We start from the raw sequence: 26,645 nt of genomic DNA, 5'->3' as shown, positions 1-26,645 counted from the left end.
CATAAAAAAGACACAAAAATCACTTTTAATAAAAAATAATAAGTGGAATATGCAAAAAAAAATAAATAGAAAATTACAGGGGCAGGTGGGGCGGAAATGGTCTGACTGTCTTGCTGCCGTAAAGATACCCGCACCAGCAGGGGGCGCCGTTGTGATACCGGGGGACTGAATATACTGTTATGCTGTAGGAGAGATTGATGGACCGTCCTTGGAGATCAGTAAAAAATTGGACTGTATTTTTGCTCATTTTGGTATTTTTCAGGGCTTCACGACCTGCTGCATCCGGACCTCACTGTGGCCAATGAATGGTGAAAAACTAGAGCCGGCGCCGCATGTAGCAGCACTGTGCTGAGCGTAGCAGCACTGTGCCGAGCATAGCAGTGCCGAGCATAGCTGCGCCGCGCCGAGCATAGCAGCACCACGCCAAGCATAGCAGCACCACGCCGAGCATAGCAGCACCGTGCCGAGCATAACAGCACTGTGCCAAGCATAGCTGCGCCGCGCCGAGCATAGCAGTGCCGAGCATAGCAGTGCCGCGCCGAGCATAGCAGCACTGTGCCGAGCATAGCAGTGCCGAGCATAGCAGCACCACGCCGAGCATAGCAGCACCGTGCCGAGCATAACAGCACTGTGCCAAGCATAGCTGCGCCGCGCCGAGCATAGCAGCACCGCGCCGAGCATAGCAGCACCGCGCCGAGCATAGCAGCACCGCGCCGAGCATAGCTGCGCCGCGCCGAGCATAGCAGCACCACGCCGAGCATAGCAGCACCGTGCCGAGCATAGCAGCACTGTGCCAAGCATAGCTGCGCCGCGCCGAGCATAGCAGTGCCGCGCCGAGCATAGCAGCACTGTGCCGAGCATAGCAGCACCGCGCCAAGCATAGCTGTGCCGAGCATAGCAGTGCCGCACCGAGCATAGCAGCACCGTGCTGAGCATAGCAGCACCGCGCTGAGCATAGCAGCACCGCGCCGAGCATAGCAGCACCGCGCCGAGCATAGCAGTGCCGAGCATAGCAGTGCCGCGCCGAGCATAGCAGCACCGTGCCGAGCATAGCAGCACCACGCCGAGCATAGCTGTGCCGAGCATAGCGGTACCGAGCATAGCAGTGCCGCGCCGAGCATAGCAGTGCCGAGCATAGCAGCACCGTGCCGAGCATAGCAGTGCCGAGCATAGCAGTGCCGCACCGAGCATAGCAGCACCGTGCCGAGCATAGCGGTGCCGAGCATAGCAGTGCCGAGCATAGCAGCACCGTGCCGAGCATAGCAGTGCCGAGCATAGCAGCACCGTGCCGAGCATAGCAGTGCCGAGCATAGCAGTGCCGCGCCGAGCATAGCGGTGCCGAGCATAGCAGTGCCGCGCCGAGCATAGCGGTGCCGAGCATAGCAGTGCCGCGCCGAGCATAGCAGTGCCGAGCATAGCAGTGCCGCGCCGAGCATAGCAGCACCGTGCCGAGCATAGCTGTGCCGAGCATAGCAGCACCGTGCCGAGCATAGCAGCACCGTGCCGAGCATAGCAGTGCCGCGCCGAGCATAGCAGTGCCGAGCATAGCAGCACCGTGCCGAGCATAGCAGTGCCGAGCATAGCAGTGCCGCACCGAGCATAGCAGCACCGTGCCGAGCATAGCGGTGCCGAGCATAGCAGTGCCGAGCATAGCAGCACCGTGCCGAGCATAGCAGTGCCGCGCCGAGCATAGCGGTGCCGAGCATAGCGGTGCCGCGCCGAGCATAGCGGTGCCGAGCATAGCAGTGCCGCGCCGAGCATAGCAGTGCCGAGCATAGCAGTGCCGCGCCGAGCATAGCAGCACCGTGCCGAGCATAGCTGTGCCGAGCATAGCAGCACCGTGCCGAGCATAGCAGCACCGTGCCGAGCATAGCAGCACCGTGCCGAGCATAGCAGCACCGTGCCGAGCATAGCAGCACTGTGCCGAGCATAGCAGCACCGCGCCGAGCATAGCAGCACCGCGCCGAGCATAGCTGTGCCGAGCATAGCGGTACCGAGCATAGCAGTGCCGAGCATAGCAGTGCCGCGCCGAGCATAGCAGTGCCGAGCATAGCAGCACCGTGCCGAGCATAGCAGCACCGGGCCGAGCATAGCGGTGCCGAGCATAGCAGTGCCGCGCCGAGCATAGCAGTGCCGAGCATAGCAGCACCGTGCATAGCGGTGCCGAGCATAGCAGTGCCGAGCATAGCGGTGCCGAGCATAGCGGTGCCGAGCATAGCAGTGCCGCGCCGAGCATAGCAGTGCCGAGCATAGCAGTGCCGTGCCGAGCATAGCAGTGCCGAGCATAGCAGTGCCACGCCGAGTATAGCTGTGCCGAGCATAGCTGCGCCGCGCCGAGCGCTTGGGTAACACATGACTGTGCTCTCGCCCACAGGATATACTGCATCACAGACATAGACCCCGACCACCGCAAGCTCAATCAGCTGCAGGCAGTCACCCGCTTCCTGACGGGAGAGGAGCCCGACCTGGAGTGTGAGTGCCGCCATCATCACTGCGTCCTCATCACCTGCACGCGGCACACAAAAGATAGGATACACGATTACCACACACTCAGGGTCCCGGCATCTTATTATACTCTGCTGCAGAATAGTGAGTGCAGCTCTGGAGTATAATACAGGAGGTAACTCAGGATCAGTAATGTAATGTATGTACACAGTGACTCCACCAGGAGAATAGTGAGTACAGCTCTGGAGTATAATACAGGAGGTAACTCAGGATCAGTAATGTAATGTATGTACACAGTGACTGCACCAGCAGAATAGTGAGTGCAGCTCTGGAGTATAATACAGGAGGTAACTCAGGATCAGTAATGTAATGTATGTACACCGTGACTGCACCAGCAGAATAGTGAGTGCAGCTCTGGAGTATAATACAGGATGTAACTCAGGATCAGTAATGTAATGTATGTACACAGTGACTGCACCAGGAGAATAGTGAGTGCAGCTCTGGAGTATAATACAGGCTATAACTCAGGATCAGTAATGTAATGTATGTACACCGTGACTGCACCAGCAAAATAGTGAGTGCAGCTCTGGAGTATAATACAGGCGGTAACTCAGGATCAGTAATGTAATGTATGTACACCGTGACTGCACCAGCAGAATAGTGAGTGCAGCTCTGGAGTATAATACAGGAGGTAACTCCGGATCGGTAATGTAATGTATGTACACAGTGACTCCACCAGCAGAATAGTGAGTGCAGCTCTGGAGTATAATACAGAATGTAACTCAAGATCAGTAATGTAATGTATGTACACAGTGACTGCACCAGCAGAATAGTGAGTGCAGCTCTGGAGTATAATACAGGATGTAACTCCGGATCAGTAATGTAATGTATGTACACAGTGACTCGACCAGCAGAATAGTGAGTGCAGCTCTGGAGTATAATACAGGATGTAACTCAGGATCAGTAATGTAATGTATGTACACAGTGACTGCACCAGCAGAATAGTGAGTGCAGCTCTGGAGTATAATACAGGATGTAACTCAGGATCAGTAATGTAATGTACGTACACAGTGACTGCACCAACAGAATAGTGAGTGCAGCTCTGGAGTATAATACAGAATGTAACTCAGGATCAGTAATGTAAAGTATGTACACAGTGACTGCACCAGCAGAATAGTGAGTGCAGCTCTGGAGTATAATACAAGATGTAACTCAGGATCAGTAATGTAATGTATGTACACAGTGACTACACCAGCAGAATAGTGAGTGCAGCTCTGGAGTATAATACAGGATGTAACTCAGGATCAGTAATGTAATGTATGTACACAGTGACTGCACGAGGAGAATAGTGAGTACAGCTCTGGAGTATAATACAGGAGGTAACTCAGGATCAGTAATGTAATGTATGTACACAGTGACTGCACCAGCAGAATAGTGAGTGCAGCTCTGGAGTATAATACAGGATATAACTCGGGATCAGTAATGTAATGTATGTACACAGTGACTACACCAGCAGAATAGTGAGTGCAGCTCTGGAGTATAATATAGGATATAACTCAGGATCAGTAATGTAATGTATGTACACAGTGAGTGCACCAGCAGAATAGTGAGTGCAGCTCTGGGGTATAATACAGGAGGTAACTCAGGATCAGTAATATATGTACACAGTGACTGCACCAGCAGAATAGTGAGTGCAGCTCTGGAGTATAATACAGGATGTAACTCAGGATCAGTAAAGTGATGTATGTACACAGTGACTGCACCAGCAGAATAGTGAGTGCAGCTCTGGAGTATAATACAGGATGTAACTCAGGATCAGTAATGTAATGTATGTACACAGTGACTGCACCAGGAGAATAGTGAGTGCAGCTCTGGAGTATAATACAGGATGTAACTCAGGATCAGTAATGTATGTACACAGTGACTGCACCAGCAGAATAGTGAGTGCAGCTCTGGAGTATAATACAGGATATAACTCAGGATCAGTAATGTAATGTATGTACACAGTGACTGCACCAGCAGAATAGTGAGTGCAGCTCTGGGGTATAATACAGGAGGTAACTCAGGATCAGTAATGTATGTACACAGTGACTGCACCAGCAGAATAGTGAGTGCAGCTCTGGAGTATAATACAGGATGTAACTCAGGATCAGTAATGTAATGTATGTACACAGTGACTGCACCAGCAGAATAGTGAGTGCAGCTCTGGAGTATAATACAGGATATAACTCAGGATCAGTAATGTAATGTATGTACACAGTGACTGCACCAGCAGAATAGTGAGTGCAGCTCTGGGGTATAATACAGGAGGTAACTCAGGATCAGTAATGTATGTACACAGTGACTGCACCAGCAGAATAGTGAGTGCAGCTCTAGAGTATAATACAGGATGTAACTCAGGATCAGTAATGTAATGTATGTACACAGTGACTGCACCAGCATAATAGTGAGTGCAGCTCTGGAGTATAATACGAGATGTAACTCAGGATCAGTAATGTAATGTATGTACACAGTGACTGCACCAGCAGAATAGTGAGTGCAGCTCTGGGGTATAATACAGGAGGTAACTCAGGATCAGTAATGTATGTACACAGTGACTGCACCAGCAGAATAGTGAGTGCAGCTCTGGAGTATAATAGAGGATGTAACTCAGGATCAGTAATGTGATGTATGTACACAGTGACTGCACCAGCAGAATAGTGAGTGCAGCTCTGGAGTATAATACAGGATGTAACTCAGGATCAGTAATGTAATGTATGTACACTGTGACTGCACCAGCAGAATAGTGAGTGCAGCTCTAGAGTATAATACAGGATGTAACTCAAGATCAGTAATGTAATGTATGTACACAGTGACTGCACCAGCAAAATAGTGAGTGCAGCTCTGGAGGATAATACGGGATGTAACTCAGGATCAGTAATGTAATGTATGTACACAGTGACTGCACCAGCAGAATCGTGAGTGCAGCTCTGGAGTATAATACAGGATGTAACTCAGGATCAGTAATGTAATGTACGTACACAGTGACTGCACCAGCAGAATAGTGAGTGCAGCTCTGGAGTATAATATAGAATGTAACTCAGGATCAGTAATGTAATGTATGTACACAGAGACTGCACCAGCAGAATAGTGAGTGCAGCTCTGGAGTATAATATAGAATGTAACTCAGGATCAGTAATGTAATGTATGTACACAGAGACTGCACCAGCAGAATAGTGAGTGCAGCTCTGGAGTATAATACAGGAGGTAACTCGGGATCAGTAATGTAATGTATGTACACAGTGACTGCACCAGCAGAATAGTGAGTGCAGCTCTGGAGTATAATACAGGAGGTAACTCCGGATCAGTAATGTAATGTATGTACACAGTGACTCCACCAGCAGAATAGTGAGTGCAGCTCTGGAGTATAATACAGGATGTAACTCAGGATCAGTAATGTAATGTATGTACACAGTGACTGCACCAGCAGAATAGTGAGTGCAGCTCTGGAGTATAATACAGGATGTAACTCAGGATCAGTAATGTAATGTATGTACACAGTGACTGCACCAGCAGAATAGTGAGTGCAGCTCTGGAGTATAATACAGGATGTAACTCCGGATCAGTAATGTAATGTATGTACACAGTGACTGCACCAGCAGAATAGTGAGTGCAGCTCTGGAGTATAATACAGGAGGTAACTCCGGATCAGTAATGTAATGTATGTACACAGTGACTCCACCAGCAGAATAGTGAGTGCAGCTCTGGAGTATAATACAGGATGTAACTCAGGATCAGTAATGTAATGTATGTACACAGTGACTGCACCAGCAGAATAGTGAGTGCAGCTCTGGAATATAATACAGGATGTAACTCAGGATCAGTAATGTAATGTATGTACACAGTGACTGCACCAGCAGAATAGTGAGTGCAGCTCTGGGGTATAATACAGGAGGTAACTCAGGATCAGTAATGTATGTACACAGTGACTGCACCAGCAGAATAGTGAGTGCAGCTCTGGAGTATAATACAGGATGTAACTCAGGATCAGTAATGTAATGTATGTACACAGTGACTGCACCAGCATAATAGTGAGTGCAGCTCTGGAGTATAATACGAGATGTAACTCAGGATCAGTAATGTAATGTATGTACACAGTGACTGCACCAGCAGAATAGTGAGTGCAGCTCTGGGGTATAATACAGGAGGTAACTCAGGATCAGTAATGTATGTACACAGTGACTGCACCAGCAGAATAGTGAGTGCAGCTCTGGAGTATAATAGAGGATGTAACTCAGGATCAGTAATGTGATGTATGTACACAGTGACTGCACCAGCAGAATAGTGAGTGCAGCTCTGGAGTATAATACAGGATGTAACTCAGGATCAGTAATGTAATGTATGTACACAGTGACTGCACCAGCAGAATAGTGAGTGCAGCTCTAGAGTATAATACAGGATGTAACTCAGGATCAGTAATGTAATGTATGTACACAGTGACTGCACCAGCAAAATAGTGAGTGCAGCTCTGGAGGATAATACGGGATGTAACTCAGGATCAGTAATGTAATGTATGTACACAGTGACTGCACCAGCAGAATCGTGAGTGCAGCTCTGGTGTATAATACAGGAGGTAACTCCGGATCAGTAATGTAATGTACGTACACAGTGACTGCACCAGCAGAATAGTGAGTGCAGCTCTGGAGTATAATACAGGAGGTAAATCCGGATCAGTAATGTAATGTACGTACACAGTGACTGCACCAGCAGAATAGTGAGTGCAGCTCTGGAGTATAATACAGGAGGTAACTCCGGATCAGTAATGTAATGTACGTACACAGTGACTGCACCAGCAGAATAGTGAGTGCAGCTCTGGAGTATAATACAGGAGGTAACTCCGGATCAGTAATGTAATGTACGTACACAGTGACTGCACCAGCAGAATAGTGAGTGCAGCTCTGGAGTATAATACAGGAGGTAACTCCGGATCGGTAATGTAATGTATGTACACAGTGACTCCACCAGCAGAATAGTGAGTGCAGCTCTGGAGTATAATACAGGATGTAACTCAGGATCAGTAATGTAATGTATGTACACAGTGACTGCACCAGCAGAATAGTGAGTGCAGCTCTGGAGGATAATACAGGATGTAACTCCGGATCAGTAATGTAATGTATGTACACAGTGACTGCACCAGCAGAATAGTGAGTGCAGCTCTGGAGTATAATACAGGAGGTAACTCCGGATCAGTAATGTAATGTATGTACACAGTGACTCCACCAGCAGAATAGTGAGTGCAGCTCTGGAGTATAATACAGGATGTAACTCAGGATCAGTAATGTAATGTATGTACACAGTGACTGCACCAGCAGAATAGTGAGTGCAGCTCTGGAGTATAATACAGGATGTAACTCAGGATCAGTAATGTAATGTATGTACACAGTGACTGCACCAGCAGAATAGTGAGTGCAGCTCTGGAGTATAATACAGAATGTAACTCAGGATCAGTAATGTAAAGTATGTACACAGTGACTGCACCAGCAGAATAGTGAGTGCAGCTCTGGAGTATAATACAGGATGTAACTCAGGATCAGTAATGTAATGTATGTACACAGTGACTGCACCAGCAGAATAGTGAGTGCAGCCCTGGAGTATAATACAGGATGTAACTCAGGATCAGTAATGTAATGTATGTACACAGTGACTGCACCAGCAGAATAGTGAGTGCAGCTCTGGAGTATAATACAGGATATTACTCGGGATCAGTAATGTAATGTATGTACACAGTGACTACACGAGCAGAATAGTGAGTGCAGCTCTGGAGTATAATACAGGATATAACTCGGGATCAGTAATGTAATGTATTTTCACAGTGACTACACCAGCAGAATAGTGAGTGCAGCTCTGGAGTATAATACAGGATGTAACTCAGGATCAGTAATGTAATGTATGTACACAGTGACTGCACCAGGAGAATAGTGAGTACAGCTCTGGAGTATAATACAGGAGGTAACTCAGGATCAGTAATGTAATGTATGTACACATTGACTGCACCAGCAGAATAGTGAGTGCAGCTCTGGAGTATAATACAGGATATAACTCGGGATCAGTAATGTAATGTATGTACACAGTGACTACACCAGCAGAATAGTGAGTGCTGCTCTGGAGTATACTACAGGATGTAACTCAGGATCAGTAATGTAATGTATGTACACAGAGACTGCACCAGCAGAATACTGAGTGCAGCTCTGGAGTATAATACAGAATGTAACTCAGGATCAGTAATGTAATGTATGTACACAGAGACTGCACCAGCAGAATAGTGAGTGCAGCTCTGGAGTATAATACAGGAGGTAACTCGGGATCAGTAATGTAATGTATGTACACAGTGACTGCACCAGCAGAATAGTGAGTGCAGCTCTGTAGGATAATACAAGATGTAACTCAGGATCAGTAATGTAATGTATGTACACAGAGACTGCACCAGCAGAATAGTGAGTGCAGCTCTGGAGTATAATACAGGAGGTAACTCCGGATCAGTAATGTAATGTATGTACACAGTGACTGCACCAGCAGAATAGTGAGTGCAGCTCTGGAGTATAATACAGGATGTAACTCAGTATCAGTAATGTAATGTATGTACACAGTGACTGCACCAGCAGAATAGTGAGTGCAGCTCTGGGGTATAATACAGGATGTAACTCAGGATCAGTAATGTAATGTATGTGCAGAGTGACTGCACCAGCAGAATAGTGAGTGCTGCTCTGGAGTATACTACAGGAGGTAACTCAGGATCAGTAATGTAATGTATGTACACAGTGACTGCACCAGCAGAATAGTGAGCGCAGCTCTGGAGTATAATACAGGAGGTAACTCAGGATCAGTAATGTAATGTATGTACACAGTGACTGCACCAGCAGAATAGTGAGTGCAGCTCTGGAGTATAATACGAGATGTAACTCAGGATCAGTAATGTAATGTATGTACACAGTGACTGCACCAGCAGAATAGTGAGTGCAGCTCTGGGGTATAATACAGGAGGTAACTCAGGATCAGTAATGTATGTACACAGTGACTGCACCAGCAGAATAGTGAGTGCAGCTCTGGAGTATAATACAGGATGTAACTCAGTATCAGTAATGTGATGTATGTACACAGTGACTGCACCAGCAGAATAGTGAGTGCAGCTCTGGAGTATAATACAGGATGTAACTCAGGATCAGTAATGTATGTACACAGTGACTGCACCAGCAGAATAGTGAGTGCAGCTCTGGAGTATAATACAGGATGTAACTCAGGATCTGTAATGTAATGTATGTACACAGTGACTGCACCAGCAAAATAGTGATTGCAGCTCTGGAGTATAATACAGGATGTAACTCAGGATCAGTAATGTAATGTATGTACACAGAGACTGCACCAGCAGAATAGTGAGTGCAGCTCTGGAGTATAATACAGAATGTAACTCAGGATCAGTAATGTAATGTATGTACACAGAGACTGCACCAGCAGAATAGTGAGTGCAGCTCTGGAGTATAATACAGAATGTAACTCAAGATCAGTAATGTAATGTATGTACACAGAGACTGCACCAGCAGAATAGTGAGTGCAGCTCTGGAGTATAATACAGGAGGTAACTCGGGATCAGTAATGTAATGTATGTACACAGTGACTGCACCAGCAGAATAGTGAGTGCAGCTCTGGAGTATAATACAGGAGGTAACTCAGGATCAGTAATGTAATGTATGTACACAGTGACTGCACCAGCAGAATAGTGAGTGCAGCTCTGGAGTATAATACAGAATGTAACTCAGGATCAGTAATGTAATGTATGTACACAGTGACTGCACCAGCAGAATAGTGAGCGCAGCTCTGTAGGATAATACAAGATGTAACTCAGGATCAGTAATGTAATGTATGTACACAGTGACTGCACCAGCAGAATAGTGAGTGCAGCTCTGGAGTATAATACAGGATGTAACTCAGGATCAGTAATGTAATGTATGTACACAGTGACTGCACCAGCAGAATAGTGAGTGCAGCTCTGGAGTATAATACAGAATGTAACACAGGATCAGTAATGTAATGTATGTACACAGTGACTGCACCAGCAGAATAGTGAGTGCTGCTCTGGAGTATACTACAGTAGGTAACTCAGGATCAGTAATGTAATGTATGTACACAGTGACTGCACCAGCAGAATAGTGAGCGCAGCTCTGGAGTATAATACAGGATGTAACTCAGGATCAGTAATGTAATGTATGTACACAGTGACTGCACCAGCAGAATAGTGAGTGCAGCTCTGCAGTATAATACAGGAGGTAACTCAGGATCAGTAATGTAATGTATGTACACAGTGACTGCTCCAGCAGAATAGTGAGTGCAGCTCTGGAGGATAATACAGGATGTAACTCAGTATCAGTAATGTAATGTATGTACACAGTGACTGCACCAGCAGAATAGTGAGTGCAGCTCTGCAGTATAATACAGGAGGTAACTCAGGATCAGTAATGTAATGTATGTACACAGTGACTGCACCATCAGAATAGTGAGTGCTGCTCTGGAGTATACTACAGGAGGTAACTCAGGATCAGTAATGTAATGTATGTACACAGTGACTGCACCAGCAGAATAGTGAGTGCAGCTCTGGAGTATAATACAGGATGTAACTCAGGATCAGTAATGTAATGTATGTACACAGAGACTGCACCAGCAGAATAGTGAGTGCAGCTCTGGAGTATAATACAGGAGGTAACTCAGGATCAGCAATGTAATGTATGTACACAGTGATTGCACTAGCAGAATAGTGAATGCAGCTCTGGAGTATAATGCAGGAGGTAACTCAGGATCAGTAATGTATGTACACAGTGACTGCACCAGCAGAATAGTGAGTGCAGCTCTGGAGTATAATACAGGAGGTAACTCAGGATCAGTAATGTATGTACACAGTGACTGCACCAGCAGAATAGTGAGTGCCGCTCTGGAGTATAATACATGATGTAACTCAGGATCAGTAATGTATGTACACAGTGACTGCACCAGCAGAATAGTGAGTGCAGCTCTGGAGTATAATACAGGATGTAACTCAGGATCAGTAATGTAATGTATGTACCCAGTGACTGCACCAGCAGAATAGTGAGTGCAGCTCTTGAGTATAATACAGGAGGTAACTCAGGATCAGTAATGTATGTACACAGTGACTGCACCAGCAGAATAGTGAGTGCCGCTCTGGAGTATAATACATGATGTAACTCAGGATCAGTAATGTATGTACACAGTGACTGCACCAGCAGAATATTGAGTGCAGCTCTGGAGTATAATACAGGAGGTAACTCAGGATCAGTAATGTAATGTATGTACACAGTGACTGCACCAGCAGAATAGTGAGTGCAGCTCTGGAGTATAATACTGAATGTAACTCAGGATCAGTAATGTAATGTATGTACACAGTGACTGCACCAGCAGAATAGTGAGTGCAGCTCTGCAGTATAATACAGGAGGTAACTCAGGATCAGTAATGTAATGTATGTACACAGTGACTGCACCAGCAGAATAGTGAGTGCTGCTCTGGAGTATACTACAGGAGGTAACTCAGGATCAGTAATGTAATGTATGTGCACAGTGACTGCACCAGCAGAATAGTGAGTGCAGCTCTGGAGTATAATACAGGATGTAACTCAGGATCAGTAATGTAATGTATGTACACAGAGACTGCACCAGCAGAATGGTGAGTGCAGCTCTGGAGTATAATACAGGAGGTAACTCGGGATCAGTAATGTAATGTATGTACACAGTGACTGCACCAGCAGAATAGTGAGTGCAGCTCTGGAGTATAATACAGGAAGTAACTCAGGATCAGCAATGTAATGTATGTACACAGTGATTGCACTAGCAGAATAGTGAGTGCAGCTCTGGAGTATAATGCAGGAAGTAACTCAGGATCAGTAATGTATGTACACAGTGACTGCACCAGCAGAAAAGTGAGTGCAGCTCTGGGGTATAATACAGGATGTAACTCAGGATCAGTAATGTATGTACACAGTGACTACACCAGCAGAATAGTGAGTGCAGCTCTGGAGTATAATACAGGAGGTAACTCAGGATCAGTAATGTATGTACACAGTGACTACACCAGCAGAATAGTGAGTGCAGCTCTGGAGTATAATACAGGATGTAACTCAGGATCAGTAATGTATGTACACAGTGACTACACCAGCAGAATAGTGAGTGCAGCTCTGGAGTATAATACAGGATGTAACTCAGGATCAGTAATGTATGTACACAGTGACTGCACCAGCAGAATAGTGAGTGCAGCTCTGGAGTATAATACAGGATGTAACTCAGGATCAGTAATGTAATGTATGTACCCAGTGACTGCACCAGCAGAATAGTGAGTGCAGCTCTGGAGTATAATACAGGATGTAACTCAGGATCAGTAATGTAATGTATGTACACAGTGACTGCACCAGCAGAATAGTGAGTGCAGCTCTGGAGTATAATACAGAATGTAACTCAGGATCAGTAATGTAAAGTATGTACACAGTAACTGCACCAGCAGAATAGTGAGTGCAGCTCTGGAGTATAATACAGAATGTAACTCAGGATCAGTAATGTAATGTATGTACACAGTGACTGCACCAGCAGAATAGTGAGTGCAGCTCTGGAGTATAATACAGAATGTAACTCAGGATCAGTAATGTAATGTATGTACACAGTGACTGCACCAGCAGAATAGTGAGTGCAGCTCTGGAGTATAATACAGGATGTAACTCAGGATCAGTAATGTAATGTATTTACACAGTGACTGCACCAGCAGAATAGTGAGTGCAGCTCTGGAGTATAATACAGGATGTAACTCAGGATCAGTAATGTAATGTATGTACACAGTGACTGCACCAGCAGAATAGTGAGTGCAGCCCTGGAGTATAATACAGGAGGTAACTCAGGATCAGTAATGTAATGTATGTACACAGTGACTGCACCAGCAGAATAGTGAGTGCAGCTCTGGAGTATAATACAGGAGGTAACTCAGGATCAGTAATGTAATGTATGTACACAGTGACTGCACCAGCAGAATAGTGAGTGCAGCTCTGGAGTATAATACAGGATATAACTCGGGATCAGTAATGTAATGTATGTACACAGTGACTACACCAGCAGAATAGTGAGTGCAGCTCTGGAGTATAATACAGGATGTAACTCAGGATCAGTAATGTAATGTATGTACACAGTGACTGCACCAGGAGAATAGTTAGTACAGCTCTGGAGTATAATACAGGAGGTAACTCAGGATCAGTAATGTAATGTATGTAGACAGTGACTGCACCAGCAGAATAGTGAGTGCAGCTCTGGAGTATAATACAGGATATAACTCGGGATCAGTAATGTAATGTATGTACACAGTGACTACACCAGCAGAATAGTGAGTGCAGCTCTGGAGTATAATACAGGATGTAATTCAGGATCAGTAATGTAATGTATGTACACAGTGACTGCACCAGCAGAATAGTGAGTGCAGCTCTGGGGTATAATACAGGAGGTAACTCAGGATCAGTAATGCATGTACACAGTGACTGCACCAGCAGAATAGTGAGTGCAGCTCTGGAGTATAATACAGGATGTAACTCAGGATCAGTAATGTAATGTATGTACACAGTGACTGCACCAGCATAATAGTGAGTGCAGCTCTGGAGTATAATACGAGATGTAACTCAGGATCAGTAATGTAATGTATGTACACAGTGACTGCTCCAGCAGAATAGTGAGTGCAGCTCTGGGGTATAATACAGGAGGTAACTCAGGATCAGTAATGTGATGTATGTACACAGTGACTGCACCAGCAGAATAGTGAGTGCAGCTCTGGAGTATAATACAGGAGGTAACTCAGGATCAGTAATGTAATGTATGTACACAGTGACTGCACCAGCAGAATAGTGAGTGCAGCTCTGGGGTATAATACAGGATGTAACTCGGGATCAGTAATGTAAAGTATGTACACAGTGACTACACCAGCAGAATAGTGAGTGCAGCTCTGGAGTATAATACAGGATGTAACTCAGGATCAGTAATGTATGTACACAGTGACTGCACCAGCAGAATAGTGAGTGCAGCTCTGGAGTATAATACAGGATGTAACTCAGGAACAGTAATGTAATGTATGTACACAGTGACTGCACCAGCAGAATAGTGAGTGCAGCTCTGGTGGATAATACGGGATGTAACTCAGGATCAGTAATGTAATGTATGTACACAGTGACTGCACCAGCAGAATAGTGAGTGCAGCTCTGGAGTATAATACAGGATGTAACTCAGGATCAGTAATGTAATGTATGTACACAGTGACTGCACCAGCAGAATAGTGAGTGCTGCGCTGGAGTATAATACAGAATGTAACTCAGGATCAGTAATGTAATGTATGTACACAGAGACTGCACCAGCAGAATAGTGAGTGCAGCTCTGGAGTATAATACAGAATGTAACTCAGGATCAGTAATGTAATGTGTGTACACAGAGACTGCACCAGCAGAATAGTGAGTGCAGCTCTGGAGTATAATACAGGAGGTAACTCGGGATCAGTAATGTAATTTATGTACACAGTGACTGCACCAGCAGAATAGTGAGTGCAGCTCTGGAGGATAATACAAGATGTAACTCAGGATCAGGAATGTAATGTATGTAAACAGAGACTGCACCAGCAGAATAGTGAGTGCAGCTCTGGAGTATAATACAGGAGGTAACTCAGGATCAGTAATGTAATGTATGTACACAGTGACTGCACCAGCAGAATAGTGAGTGCAGCTCTGGAGTATAATACAGGAGGTAACTCAGGATCAGTAATGTAATGTATGTACACAGTGACTGCACCAGCAGAATAGTGAGTGCAGCTCTGGAGTATAATACAGAATGTAACTCAGGATCAGTAATGTAATGTATGTATACAGAGACTGCACCAGCAGAATAGTGAGTGCAGCTCTGGAGTATAATACAGGAGGTAACTCCGGATCAGTAATGTAATGTATGTACACCGTGACTGCACCAGCAGAATAGTGAGTGCAGCTCTGGAGTATAATACAGGAGGTAACTCAGGATCAGTAATGTAATGTATGTACACAGTGACTGCACCAGCAGAATAGTGAGTGCAGCTCTGGAGGATAATACAGGATGTAACTCAGGATCAGTAATGTAATGTATGTACACAGTGACTGCACCAGCAGAATAGTGAGTGCAGCTCTGGAGTATAATACAGGAGGTAACTCAGGATCAGTAATGTAATGTATGTACACAGTGACTGCACCAGCAGAATAGTGAGTGCAGCTCTGGAGTATAATACAGGAGGTAACTCGGGATCAGTAATGTAATGTATGTACACAGTGACTGCACCAGCAGAATAGTGAGTGCAGCTCTGGAGGATAATACAAGATGTAACTCAGGATCAGTAATGTAATGTATGTACAAAGAGACTGCACCAGCAGAATAGTGAGTGCAGCTCTGGAGTATAATACAGGAGGTAACTCAGGATCAGTAATGTAATGTATGTACACAGTGACTGCACTAGCAGAATAGTGAGTGCAGCTCTGTAGTATAATACAGAATGTAACTCAGGATCAGTAATGTAATGTATGTACACAGAGACTGCACCAGCAGAATAGTGAGTGCAGCTCTGGAGTATAATACAGGAGGTAACTCAGGATCAGTAATGTAATGTATGTACACAGTGACTGCACCAGCAGAATAGTGAGTGCAGCTCTGGAGTATAATACAGAATGTAACTCAGGATCAGTAATGTATGTACACAGTGACTGCACCAGCAGAATAGTGAGTGCAGCTCTGGAGTATAATACAGAATGTAACTCAGGATCAGTAATGTAATGTATGTACACAGTGACTGCACCAGCAGAATAGTGAGTGCAGCTCTTGAGTATAATACAGGAGGTAACTCAGGATCAGTAATGTATGTACACAGTGACTGCACCAGCAGAATAGTGAGTGCCGCTCTGGAGTATAATACATGATGTAACTCAGGATCAGTAATGTATGTACACAGTGACTGCACCAGCAGAATAGTGAGTGCAGCTCTGGAGTATAATACAGGATGTAACTCAGGATCAGTAATGTAATGTATGTACACAGTGACTGCACCAGCAGAATAGTGAGCGCAGCTCTGGAGTATAATACAGGATGTAACTCAGGATCAGTAATGTAACGTATGTACACAGTGACTGCACCAGCAGAATAGTGAGTGCAGCTCTGCAGTATAATACAGGAGGTAACTCAGGATCAGTAATGTAATGTATGTATACAGTGACTGCTCCAGCAGAATAGTGAGTGCAGCTCTGGAGGATAATACAGGATGTAACTCAGTATCAGTAATGTAACGTATGTACACAGTGACTGCACCAGCAGAATAGTGAGTGCAGCTCTGGAGTATAATACTGAATGTAACTCAGGATCAGTAATGTAATGTATGTACACAGTGACTGCACCAGCAGAATAGTGAGTGCAGCTCTGGAGTATAATACAGGAGGTAACTCAGGATCAGTAATGTAATGTATGTACACAGTGACTGCACCAGCAGAATAGTGAGTGCAGCTCTGGGGTATAATACAGGATGTAACTCGGGATCAGTAATGTAAAGTATGTACACAGTGACTACACCAGCAGAATAGTGAGTGCAGCTCTGGAGTATAATACAGGATGTAACTCAGGATCAGTAATGTATGTACACAGTGACTGCACCAGCAGAATAGTGAGTGCAGCTCTGGAGTATAATACAGGATGTAACTCAGGAACAGTAATGTAATGTATGTACACAGTGACTGCACCAGCAGAATAGTGAGTGCAGCTCTGGTGGATAATACGGGATGTAACTCAGGATCAGTAATGTAATGTATGTACACAGTGACTGCACCAGCAGAATAGTGAGTGCAGCTCTGGAGTATAATACAGGATGTAACTCAGGATCAGTAATGTAATGTATGTACACAGTGACTGCACCAGCAGAATAGTGAGCGCAGGTCTGGAGTATAATACAGGATGTAACTCAGGATCACTAATGTAATGTATGTACACAGTGACTGCACCAGCAGAATAGTGAGTGCAGCTCTGGAGTATAATACAGGATGTAACTCAGGATCAGTAATGTAATGTATGTACACAGAGACTGCACCAGCAGAATAGTGAGTGCAGCTCTGGAGTATAATACAGGAGGTAACTCGGGATCAGTAATGTAATGTATGTACACAGTGACTGCACCAGCAGAATAGTGAGTGCAGCTCTGGAGGATAATACAAGATGTAACTCAGGATCAGGAATGTAATGTATGTAAACAGAGACTGCACCAGCAGAATAGTGAGTGCAGCTCTGGAGTATAATACAGGAGGTAACTCAGGATCAGTAATGTAATGTATGTACACAGTGACTGCACCAGCAGAATAGTGAGTGCAGCTCTGGAGTATAATACAGGAGGTAACTCAGGATCAGTAATGTAATGTATGTACACAGTGACTGCACCAGCAGAATAGTGAGTGCAGCTCTGGAGTATAATACAGAATGTAACTCAGGATCAGTAATGTAATGTATGTATACAGAGACTGCACCAGCAGAATAGTGAGTGCAGCTCTGGAGTATAATACAGGAGGTAACTCAGGATCAGTAATGTAATGTACGTACACAGTGACTGCACCAGCAGAATAGTGAGTGCAGCTCTGGAGTATAATACAGGAGGTAACTCCGGATCAGTAATGTAATGTATGTACACAGTGACTCCACCAGCAGAATAGTGAGTGCAGCTCTGGAGTATAATACAGGATGTAACTCAGGATCAGTAATGTAATGTATGTACACAGTGACTGCACCAGCAGAATAGTGAGTGCAGCTCTGGAGTATAATACAGGATGTAACTCAGGATCAGTAATGTAATGTATGTACACAGTGACTGCACCAGCAGAATAGTGAGTGCAGCTCTGGAGTATAATACAGAATGTAACTCAGGATCAGTAATGTAAAGTATGTACACAGTGACTGCACCAGCAGAATAGTGAGTGCAGCTCTGGAGTATAATACAGGATGTAACTCAGGATCAGTAATGTAATGTATGTACACAGTGACTGCACCAGCAGAATAGTGAGTGCAGCCCTGGAGTATAATACAGGATGTAACTCAGGATCAGTAATGTAATGTATGTACACAGTGACTGCACCAGCAGAATAGTGAGTGCAGCTCTGGAGTATAATACAGGATATAACTCGGGATCAGTAATGTAATGTATGTACACAGTGACTACACGAGCAGAATAGTGAGTGCAGCTCTGGAGTATAATACAGGATATAACTCGGGATCAGTAATGTAATGTATTTTCACAGTGACTACACCAGCAGAATAGTGAGTGCAGCTCTGGAGTATAATACAGGATGTAACTCAGGATCAGTAATGTAATGTATGTACACAGTGACTGCACCAGGAGAATAGTGAGTACAGCTCTGGAGTATAATACAGGAGGTAACTCAGGATCAGTAATGTAATGTATGTACACATTGACTGCACCAGCAGAATAGTGAGTGCAGCTCTGGAGTATAATACAGGATATAACTCGGGATCAGTAATGTAATGTATGTACACAGTGACTACACCAGCAGAATAGTGAGTGCAGCTCTGGAGTATAATACAGGATATAACTCAGGATCAGTAATGTAATGTATGTACACAGTGACTGCACCAGCAGAATAGTGAGTGCAGCTCTGGGGTATAATACAGGAGGTAACTCAGGATCAGTAATGTATGTACACAGTGACTACACCAGCAGAATAGTGAGTGCTGCTCTGGAGTATACTACAGGATGTAACTCAGGATCAGTAATGTAATGTATGTACACAGAGACTGCACCAGCAGAATACTGAGTGCAGCTCTGGAGTATAATACAGAATGTAACTCAGGATCAGTAATGTAATGTATGTACACAGAGACTGCACCAGCAGAATAGTGAGTGCAGCTCTGGAGTATAATACAGGAGGTAACTCGGGATCAGTAATGTAATGTATGTACACAGTGACTGCACCAGCAGAATAGTGAGTGCAGCTCTGTAGGATAATACAAGATGTAACTCAGGATCAGTAATGTAATGTATGTACACAGAGACTGCACCAGCAGAATAGTGAGTGCAGCTCTGGAGTATAATACAGGAGGTAACTCCGGATCAGTAATGTAATGTATGTACACAGTGACTGCACCAGCAGAATAGTGAGTGCAGCTCTGGAGTATAATACAGGATGTAACTCAGTATCAGTAATGTAATGTATGTACACAGTGACTGCACCAGCAGAATAGTGAGTGCAGCTCTGGAGTATAATACAGGATGTAAATCAGGATCAGTAATGTAATGTATGTACACAGTGACTGCACCAGCAGAATAGTGAGTGCAGCTCTGGGGTATAATACAGGATGTAACTCAGGATCAGTAATGTAATGTATGTGCAGAGTGACTGCACCAGCAGAATAGTGAGTGCTGCTCTGGAGTATACTACAGGAGGTAACTCAGGATCAGTAATGTAATGTATGTACACAGTGACTGCACCAGCAGAATAGTGAGCGCAGCTCTGGAGTATAATACAGGAGGTAACTCAGGATCAGTAATGTAATGTATGTACACAGTGACTGCACCAGCAGAATAGTGAGTGCAGCTCTGGAGTATAATACGAGATGTAACTCAGGATCAGTAATGTAATGTATGTACACAGTGACTGCACCAGCAGAATAGTGAGTGCAGCTCTGGGGTATAATACAGGAGGTAACTCAGGATCAGTAATGTATGTACACAGTGACTGCACCAGCAGAATAGTGAGTGCAGCTCTGGAGTATAATGCAGGATGTAACTCAGTATCAGTAATGTGATGTATGTACACAGTGACTGCACCAGCAGAATAGTGAGTGCAGCTCTGGAGTATAATACAGGATGTAACTCAGGATCAGTAATGTATGTACACAGTGACTGCACCAGCAGAATAGTGAGTGCAGCTCTGGAGTATAATACAGGATGTAACTCAGGATCAGTAATGTAATGTATGTACACAGTGACTGCACCAGCAAAATAGTGAGTGCAGCTCTGGAGTATAATACAGGATGTAACTCAGGATCAGTAATGTAATGTATGTACACAGAGACTGCACCAGCAGAATAGTGAGTGCAGCTCTGGAGTATAATACAGAATGTAACTCAGGATCAGTAATGTAATGTATGTACACAGAGACTGCACCAGCAGAATAGTGAGTGCAGCTCTGGAGTATAATACAGAATGTAACTCAGGATCAGTAATGTAATGTATGTACACAGAGACTGCACCAGCAGAATAGTGAGTGCAGCTCTGGAGTATAATACAGGAGGTAACTCGGGATCAGTAATGTAATGTATGTACACAGTGACTGCACCAGCAGAATAGTGAGTGCAGCTCTGGAGTATAATACAGGAGGTAACTCAGGATCAGTAATGTAATGTATGTACACAGTGACTGCACCAGCAGAATAGTGAGTGCAGCTCTGGAGTATAATACAGAATGTAACTCAGGATCAGTAATGTAATGTATGTACACAGTGACTGCACCAGCAGAATAGTGAGCGCAGCTCTGTAGGATAATACAAGATGTAACTCAGGATCAGTAATGTAATGTATGTACACAGTGACTGCACCAGCAGAATAGTGAGTGCAGCTCTGGAGTATAATACAGGATGTAACTCAGGATCAGTAATGTAATGTATGTACACAGTGACTGCACCAGCAGAATAGTGAGTGCAGCTCTGGAGTATAATACAGAATGTAACACAGGATCAGTAATGTAATGTATGTACACAGTGACTGCACCAGCAGAATAGTGAGTGCTGCTCTGGAGTATACTACAGGAGGTAACTCAGGATCAGTAATGTAATGTATGTACACAGTGACTGCACCAGCAGAATAGTGAGTGCAGCTCTGCAGTATAATACAGGAGGTAACTCAGGATCAGTAATGTAATGTATGTACACAGTGACTGCACCAGCAGAGTAGTGAGTGCAGCTCTGGAGTATAATACAGGATGTAACTCAGGATCAGTAATGTAATGTATGTACACAGTGACTGCACCAGCAGAATAGTGAGTGCAGCTCTGCAGTATAATACAGGAGGTAACTCAGGATCAGTAATGTAATGTATGTACACAGTGACTGCTCCAGCAGAATAGTGAGTGCAGCTCTGGAGGATAATACAGGATGTAACTCAGTATCAGTAATGTAATGTATGTACACAGTGACTGCACCAGCAGAATAGTGAGTGCAGCTCTGCAGTATAATACAGGAGGTAACTCAGGATCAGTAATGTAATGTATGTACACAGTGACTGCACCATCAGAATAGTGAGTGCTGCTCTGGAGTATACTACAGGAGGTAACTCCGGATCAGTAATGTAATGTATGTACACAGTGACTGCACCAGCAGAATAGTGAGTGCAGCTCTGGAGTATAATACAGGATGTAACTCAGGATCAGTAATGTAATGTATGTACACAGAGACTGCACCAGCAGAATAGTGAGTGCAGCTCTGGAGTATAATACAGGAGGTAATTCGGGATCAGTAATGTAATGTATGTACACAGTGACTGCACCAGCAGAATAGTGAGTGCAGCTCTGGAGTATAATACAGGAGGTAACTCAGGATCAGCAATGTAATGTATGTACACAGTGATTGCACTAGCAGAATAGTGAATGCAGCTCTGGAGTATAATGCAGGAGGTAACTCAGGATCAGTAATGTATGTACACAGTGACTGCACCAGCAGAATAGTGAGTGCAGCTCTGGAGTATAATACAGGAGGTAACTCAGGATCAGTAATGTATGTACACAGTGACTGCACCAGCAGAATAGTGAGTGCCGCTCTGGAGTATAATACATGATGTAACTCAGGATCAGTAATGTATGTACACAGTGACTGCACCAGCAGAATAGTGAGTGCAGCTCTGGAGTATAATACAGGATGTAACTCAGGATCAGTAATGTAATGTATGTACCCAGTGACTGCACCAGCAGAATAGTGAGTGCAGCTCTTGAGTATAATACAGGAGGTAACTCAGGATCAGTAATGTATGTACACAGTGACTGCACCAGCAGAATAGTGAGTGCCGCTCTGGAGTATAATACATGATGTAACTCAGGATCAGTAATGTATGTACACAGTGACTGCACCAGCAGAATAGTGAGTGCAGCTCTGGAGTATAATACAGGAGGTAACTCAGGATCAGTAATGTAATGTATGTACACAGTGACTGCACCAGCAGAATAGTGAGTGCAGCTCTGGAGTATAATACTGAATGTAACTCAGGATCAGTAATGTAATGTATGTACACAGTGACTGCACCAGCAGAATAGTGAGTGCAGCTCTGCAGTATAATACAGGAGGTAACTCAGGATCAGTAATGTAATGTATGTACACAGTGACTGCACCAGCAGAATAGTGAGTGCTGCTCTGGAGTATACTACAGGAGGTAACTCAGGATCAGTAATGTAATGTATGTGCACAGTGACTGCACCAGCAGAATAGTGAGTGCAGCTCTGGAGTATAATACAGGATGTAACTCAGGATCAGTAATGTAATGTATGTACACAGAGACTGCACCAGCAGAATGGTGAGTGCAGCTCTGGAGTATAATACAGGAGGTAACTCGGGATCAGTAATGTAATGTATGTACACAGTGACTGCACCAGCAGAATAGTGAGTGCAGCTCTGGAGTATAATACAGGAAGTAACTCAGGATCAGCAATGTAATGTATGTACACAGTGATTGCACTAGCAGAATAGTGAGTGCAGCTCTGGAGTATAATGCAGGAAGTAACTCAGGATCAGTAATGTATGTACACAGTGACTGCACCAGCAGAAAAGTGAGTGCAGCTCTGGGGTATAATACAGGATGTAACTCAGGATCAGTAATGTATGTACACAGTGACTACACCAGCAGAATAGTGAGTGCAGCTCTGGAGTATAATACAGGAGGTAACTCAGGATCAGTAATGTATGTACACAGTGACTACACCAGCAGAATAGTGAGTGCAGCTCTGGAGTATAATACAGGATGTAACTCAGGATCAGTAATGTATGTACACAGTGACTGCACCAGCAGAATAGTGAGTGCCGCTCTGGAGTATAATACATGATGTAACTCAGGATCAGTAATGTATGTACACAGTGACTGCACCAGCAGAATAGTGAGTGCAGCTCTGGAGTATAATACAGGATGTAACTCAGGATCAGTAATGTAATGTATGTACCCAGTGACTGCACCAGCAGAATAGTGAGTGCAGCTCTGGAGTATAATACAGGATGTAACTCAGGATCAGTAATGTAATGTATGTACACAGTGACTGCACCAGCAGAATAGTGAGTGCAGCTCTGGAGTATAATACAGAATGTAACTCAGGATCAGTAATGTAAAGTATGTACACAGTGACTGCACCAGCAGAATAGTGAGTGCAGCTCTGGAGTATAATACAGGATGTAACTCAGGATCAGTAATGTAATGTATTTACACAGTGACTGCACCAGCAGAATAGTGAGTGCAGCTCTGGAGTATAATACAGGATGTAACTCAGGATCAGTAATGTAATGTATGTACACAGTGACTGCACCAGCAGAATAGTGAGTGCAGCCCTGGAGTATAATACAGGAGGTAACTCAGGATCAGTAATGTAATGTATGTACACAGTGACTGCACCAGCAGAATAGTGAGTGCAGCTCTGGAGTATAATACAGGAGGTAACTCCGGATCAGTAATGTAATGTATGTACACAGTGACTGCACCAGCAGAATAGTGAGTGCAGCTCTGGAGTATAATACAGGATATAACTCGGGATCAGTAATGTAATGTATGTACACAGTGACTACACCAGCAGAATAGTGAGTGCAGCTCTGGAGTATAATACAGGATGTAACTCAGGATCAGTAATGTAATGTATGTACACAGTGACTGCACCAGGAGAATAGTTAGTACAGCTCTGGAGTATAATACAGGAGGTAACTCAGGATCAGTAATGTAATGTATGTACACAGTGACTGCACCAGCAGAATAGTGAGTGCAGCTCTGGAGTATAATACAGGATATAACTCGGGATCAGTAATGTAATGTATGTACACAGTGACTACACCAGCAGAATAGTGAGTGCAGCTCTGGAGTATAATACAGGATGTAATTCAGGATCAGTAATGTAATATATGTACACAGTGACTGCACCAGCAGAATAGTGAGTGCAGCTCTGGGGTATAATACAGGAGGTAACTCAGGATCAGTAATGCATGTACACAGTGACTGCACCAGCAGAATAGTGAGTGCAGCTCTGGAGTATAATACAGGATGTAACTCAGGATCAGTAATGTAATGTATGTACACAGTGACTGCACCAGCATAATAGTGAGTGCAGCTCTGGAGTATAATACAGGATGTAACTCAGGATCAGTAATGTAATGTATGTACACGGTGACTGCACCAGCAGAATAGTGAGTGCAGCTCTGGGGTATAATACAGGAGGTAACTCAGGATCAGTAATGTGATGTATGTACACAGTGACTGCACCAGCAGAATAGTGAGTGCAGCTCTGGAGTATAATACAGGAGGTAACTCAGGATCAGTAATGTAATGTATGTACACAGTGACTGCACCAGCAGAATAGTGAGTGCAGCTCTGGGGTATAATACAGGATGTAACTCGGGATCAGTAATGTAAAGTATGTACACAGTGACTACACCAGCAGAATAGTGAGTGCAGCTCTGGAGTATAATACAGGATGTAACTCAGGATCAGTAATGTATGTACACAGTGACTGCACCAGCAGAATAGTGAGTGCAGCTCTGGAGTATAATACAGGATGTAACTCAGGAACAGTAATGTAATGTATGTACACAGTGACTGCACCAGCAGAATAGTGAGTGCAGCTCTGGTGGATAATACGGGATGTAACTCAGGATCAGTAATGTAATGTATGTACACAGTGACTGCACCAGCAGAATAGTGAGTGCAGCTCTGGAGTATAATACAGGATGTAACTCAGGATCAGTAATGTAATGTATGTACACAGTGACTGCACCAGCAGAATAGTGAGTGCTGCGCTGGAGTATAATACAGAATGTAACTCAGGATCAGTAACGTAATGTATGTACACAGAGACTGCACCAGCAGAATAGTGAGTGCAGCTCTGGAGTATAATACAGAATGTAACTCAGGATCAGTAATGTAATGTGTGTACACAGAGACTGCACCAGCAGAATAGTGAGTGCAGCTCTGGAGTATAATACAGGAGGTAACTCGGGATCAGTAATGTAATTTATGTACACAGTGACTGCACCAGCAGAATAGTGAGTGCAGCTCTGGAGGATAATACAGGAGGTAACTCAGGATCAGGAATGTAATGTATGTACACAGTGACTGCACCAGCAGAATAGTGAGTGCAGCTCTGGAGTATAATACAGGAGGTAACTCAGGATCAGTAATGTAATGTATGTACACAGTGACTGCACCAGCAGAATAGTGAGTGCAGCTCTGGAGTATAATACAGAATGTAACTCAGGATCAGTAATGTAATGTATGTATACAGAGACTGCACCAGCAGAATAGTGAGTGCAGCTCTGGAGTATAATACAGGAGGTAACTCCGGATCAGTAATGTAATGTATGTACACCGTGACTGCACCAGCAGAATAGTGAGTGCAGCTCTGGAGTATAATACAGGAGGTAACTCAGGATCAGTAATGTAATGTATGTACACAGTGACTGCACCAGCAGAATAGTGAGTGCAGCTCTGGAGGATAATACAGGATGTAACTCAGGATCAGTAATGTAATGTATGTACACAGTGACTGCACCAGCAGAATAGTGAGTGCAGCTCTGGAGTATAATACAGGAGGTAACTCAAGATCAGTAATGTAATGTATGTACACAGTGACTGCACCAGCAGAATAGTGAGTGCAGCTCTGGAGTATAATACAGGAGGTAACTCGGGATCAGTAATGTAATGTATGTACACAGTGACTGCACCAGCAGAATAGTGAGTGCAGCTCTGGAGGATAATACAAGATGTAACTCAGGATCAGTAATGTAATGTATGTACAAAGAGACTGCACCAGCAGAATAGTGAGTGCAGCTCTGGAGTATAATACAGGAGGTAACTCAGGATCAGTAATGTAATGTATGTACACAGTGACTGCACTAGCAGAATAGTGA

General features: G+C 44.3%; 1 protein-coding gene across 2 annotated transcripts in view; it reads left to right on the top strand.

The window, feature by feature from the left end:
• LOC141164332 (voltage-dependent calcium channel subunit alpha-2/delta-4-like) overlaps window positions 1-26,645 on the top strand; it is an 87,981-nt gene that overhangs the window by 37,983 nt on the left and 23,353 nt on the right. For both annotated transcript variants that reach the window (XM_073649464.1, XM_073649465.1), the window contains 2 exons: window positions 263-308; window positions 2,375-2,472. In XM_073649464.1, coding sequence (XP_073505565.1) covers window positions 263-308; window positions 2,375-2,472 — 144 coding nt within the window. The remainder of the gene's footprint in view (window positions 1-262; window positions 309-2,374; window positions 2,473-26,645) is intronic.

Source organism: Phyllobates terribilis, unplaced genomic scaffold (assembly GCF_046119375.1).
Source record: "Phyllobates terribilis strain yellow unplaced genomic scaffold, ASM4611937v1 Scaffold_10__3_contigs__length_209671492, whole genome shotgun sequence".
Lineage (NCBI taxonomy): Eukaryota > Metazoa > Chordata > Amphibia > Anura > Dendrobatidae > Phyllobates > Phyllobates terribilis.
This window is presented reverse-complemented; position numbering and strand designations above follow the sequence as displayed.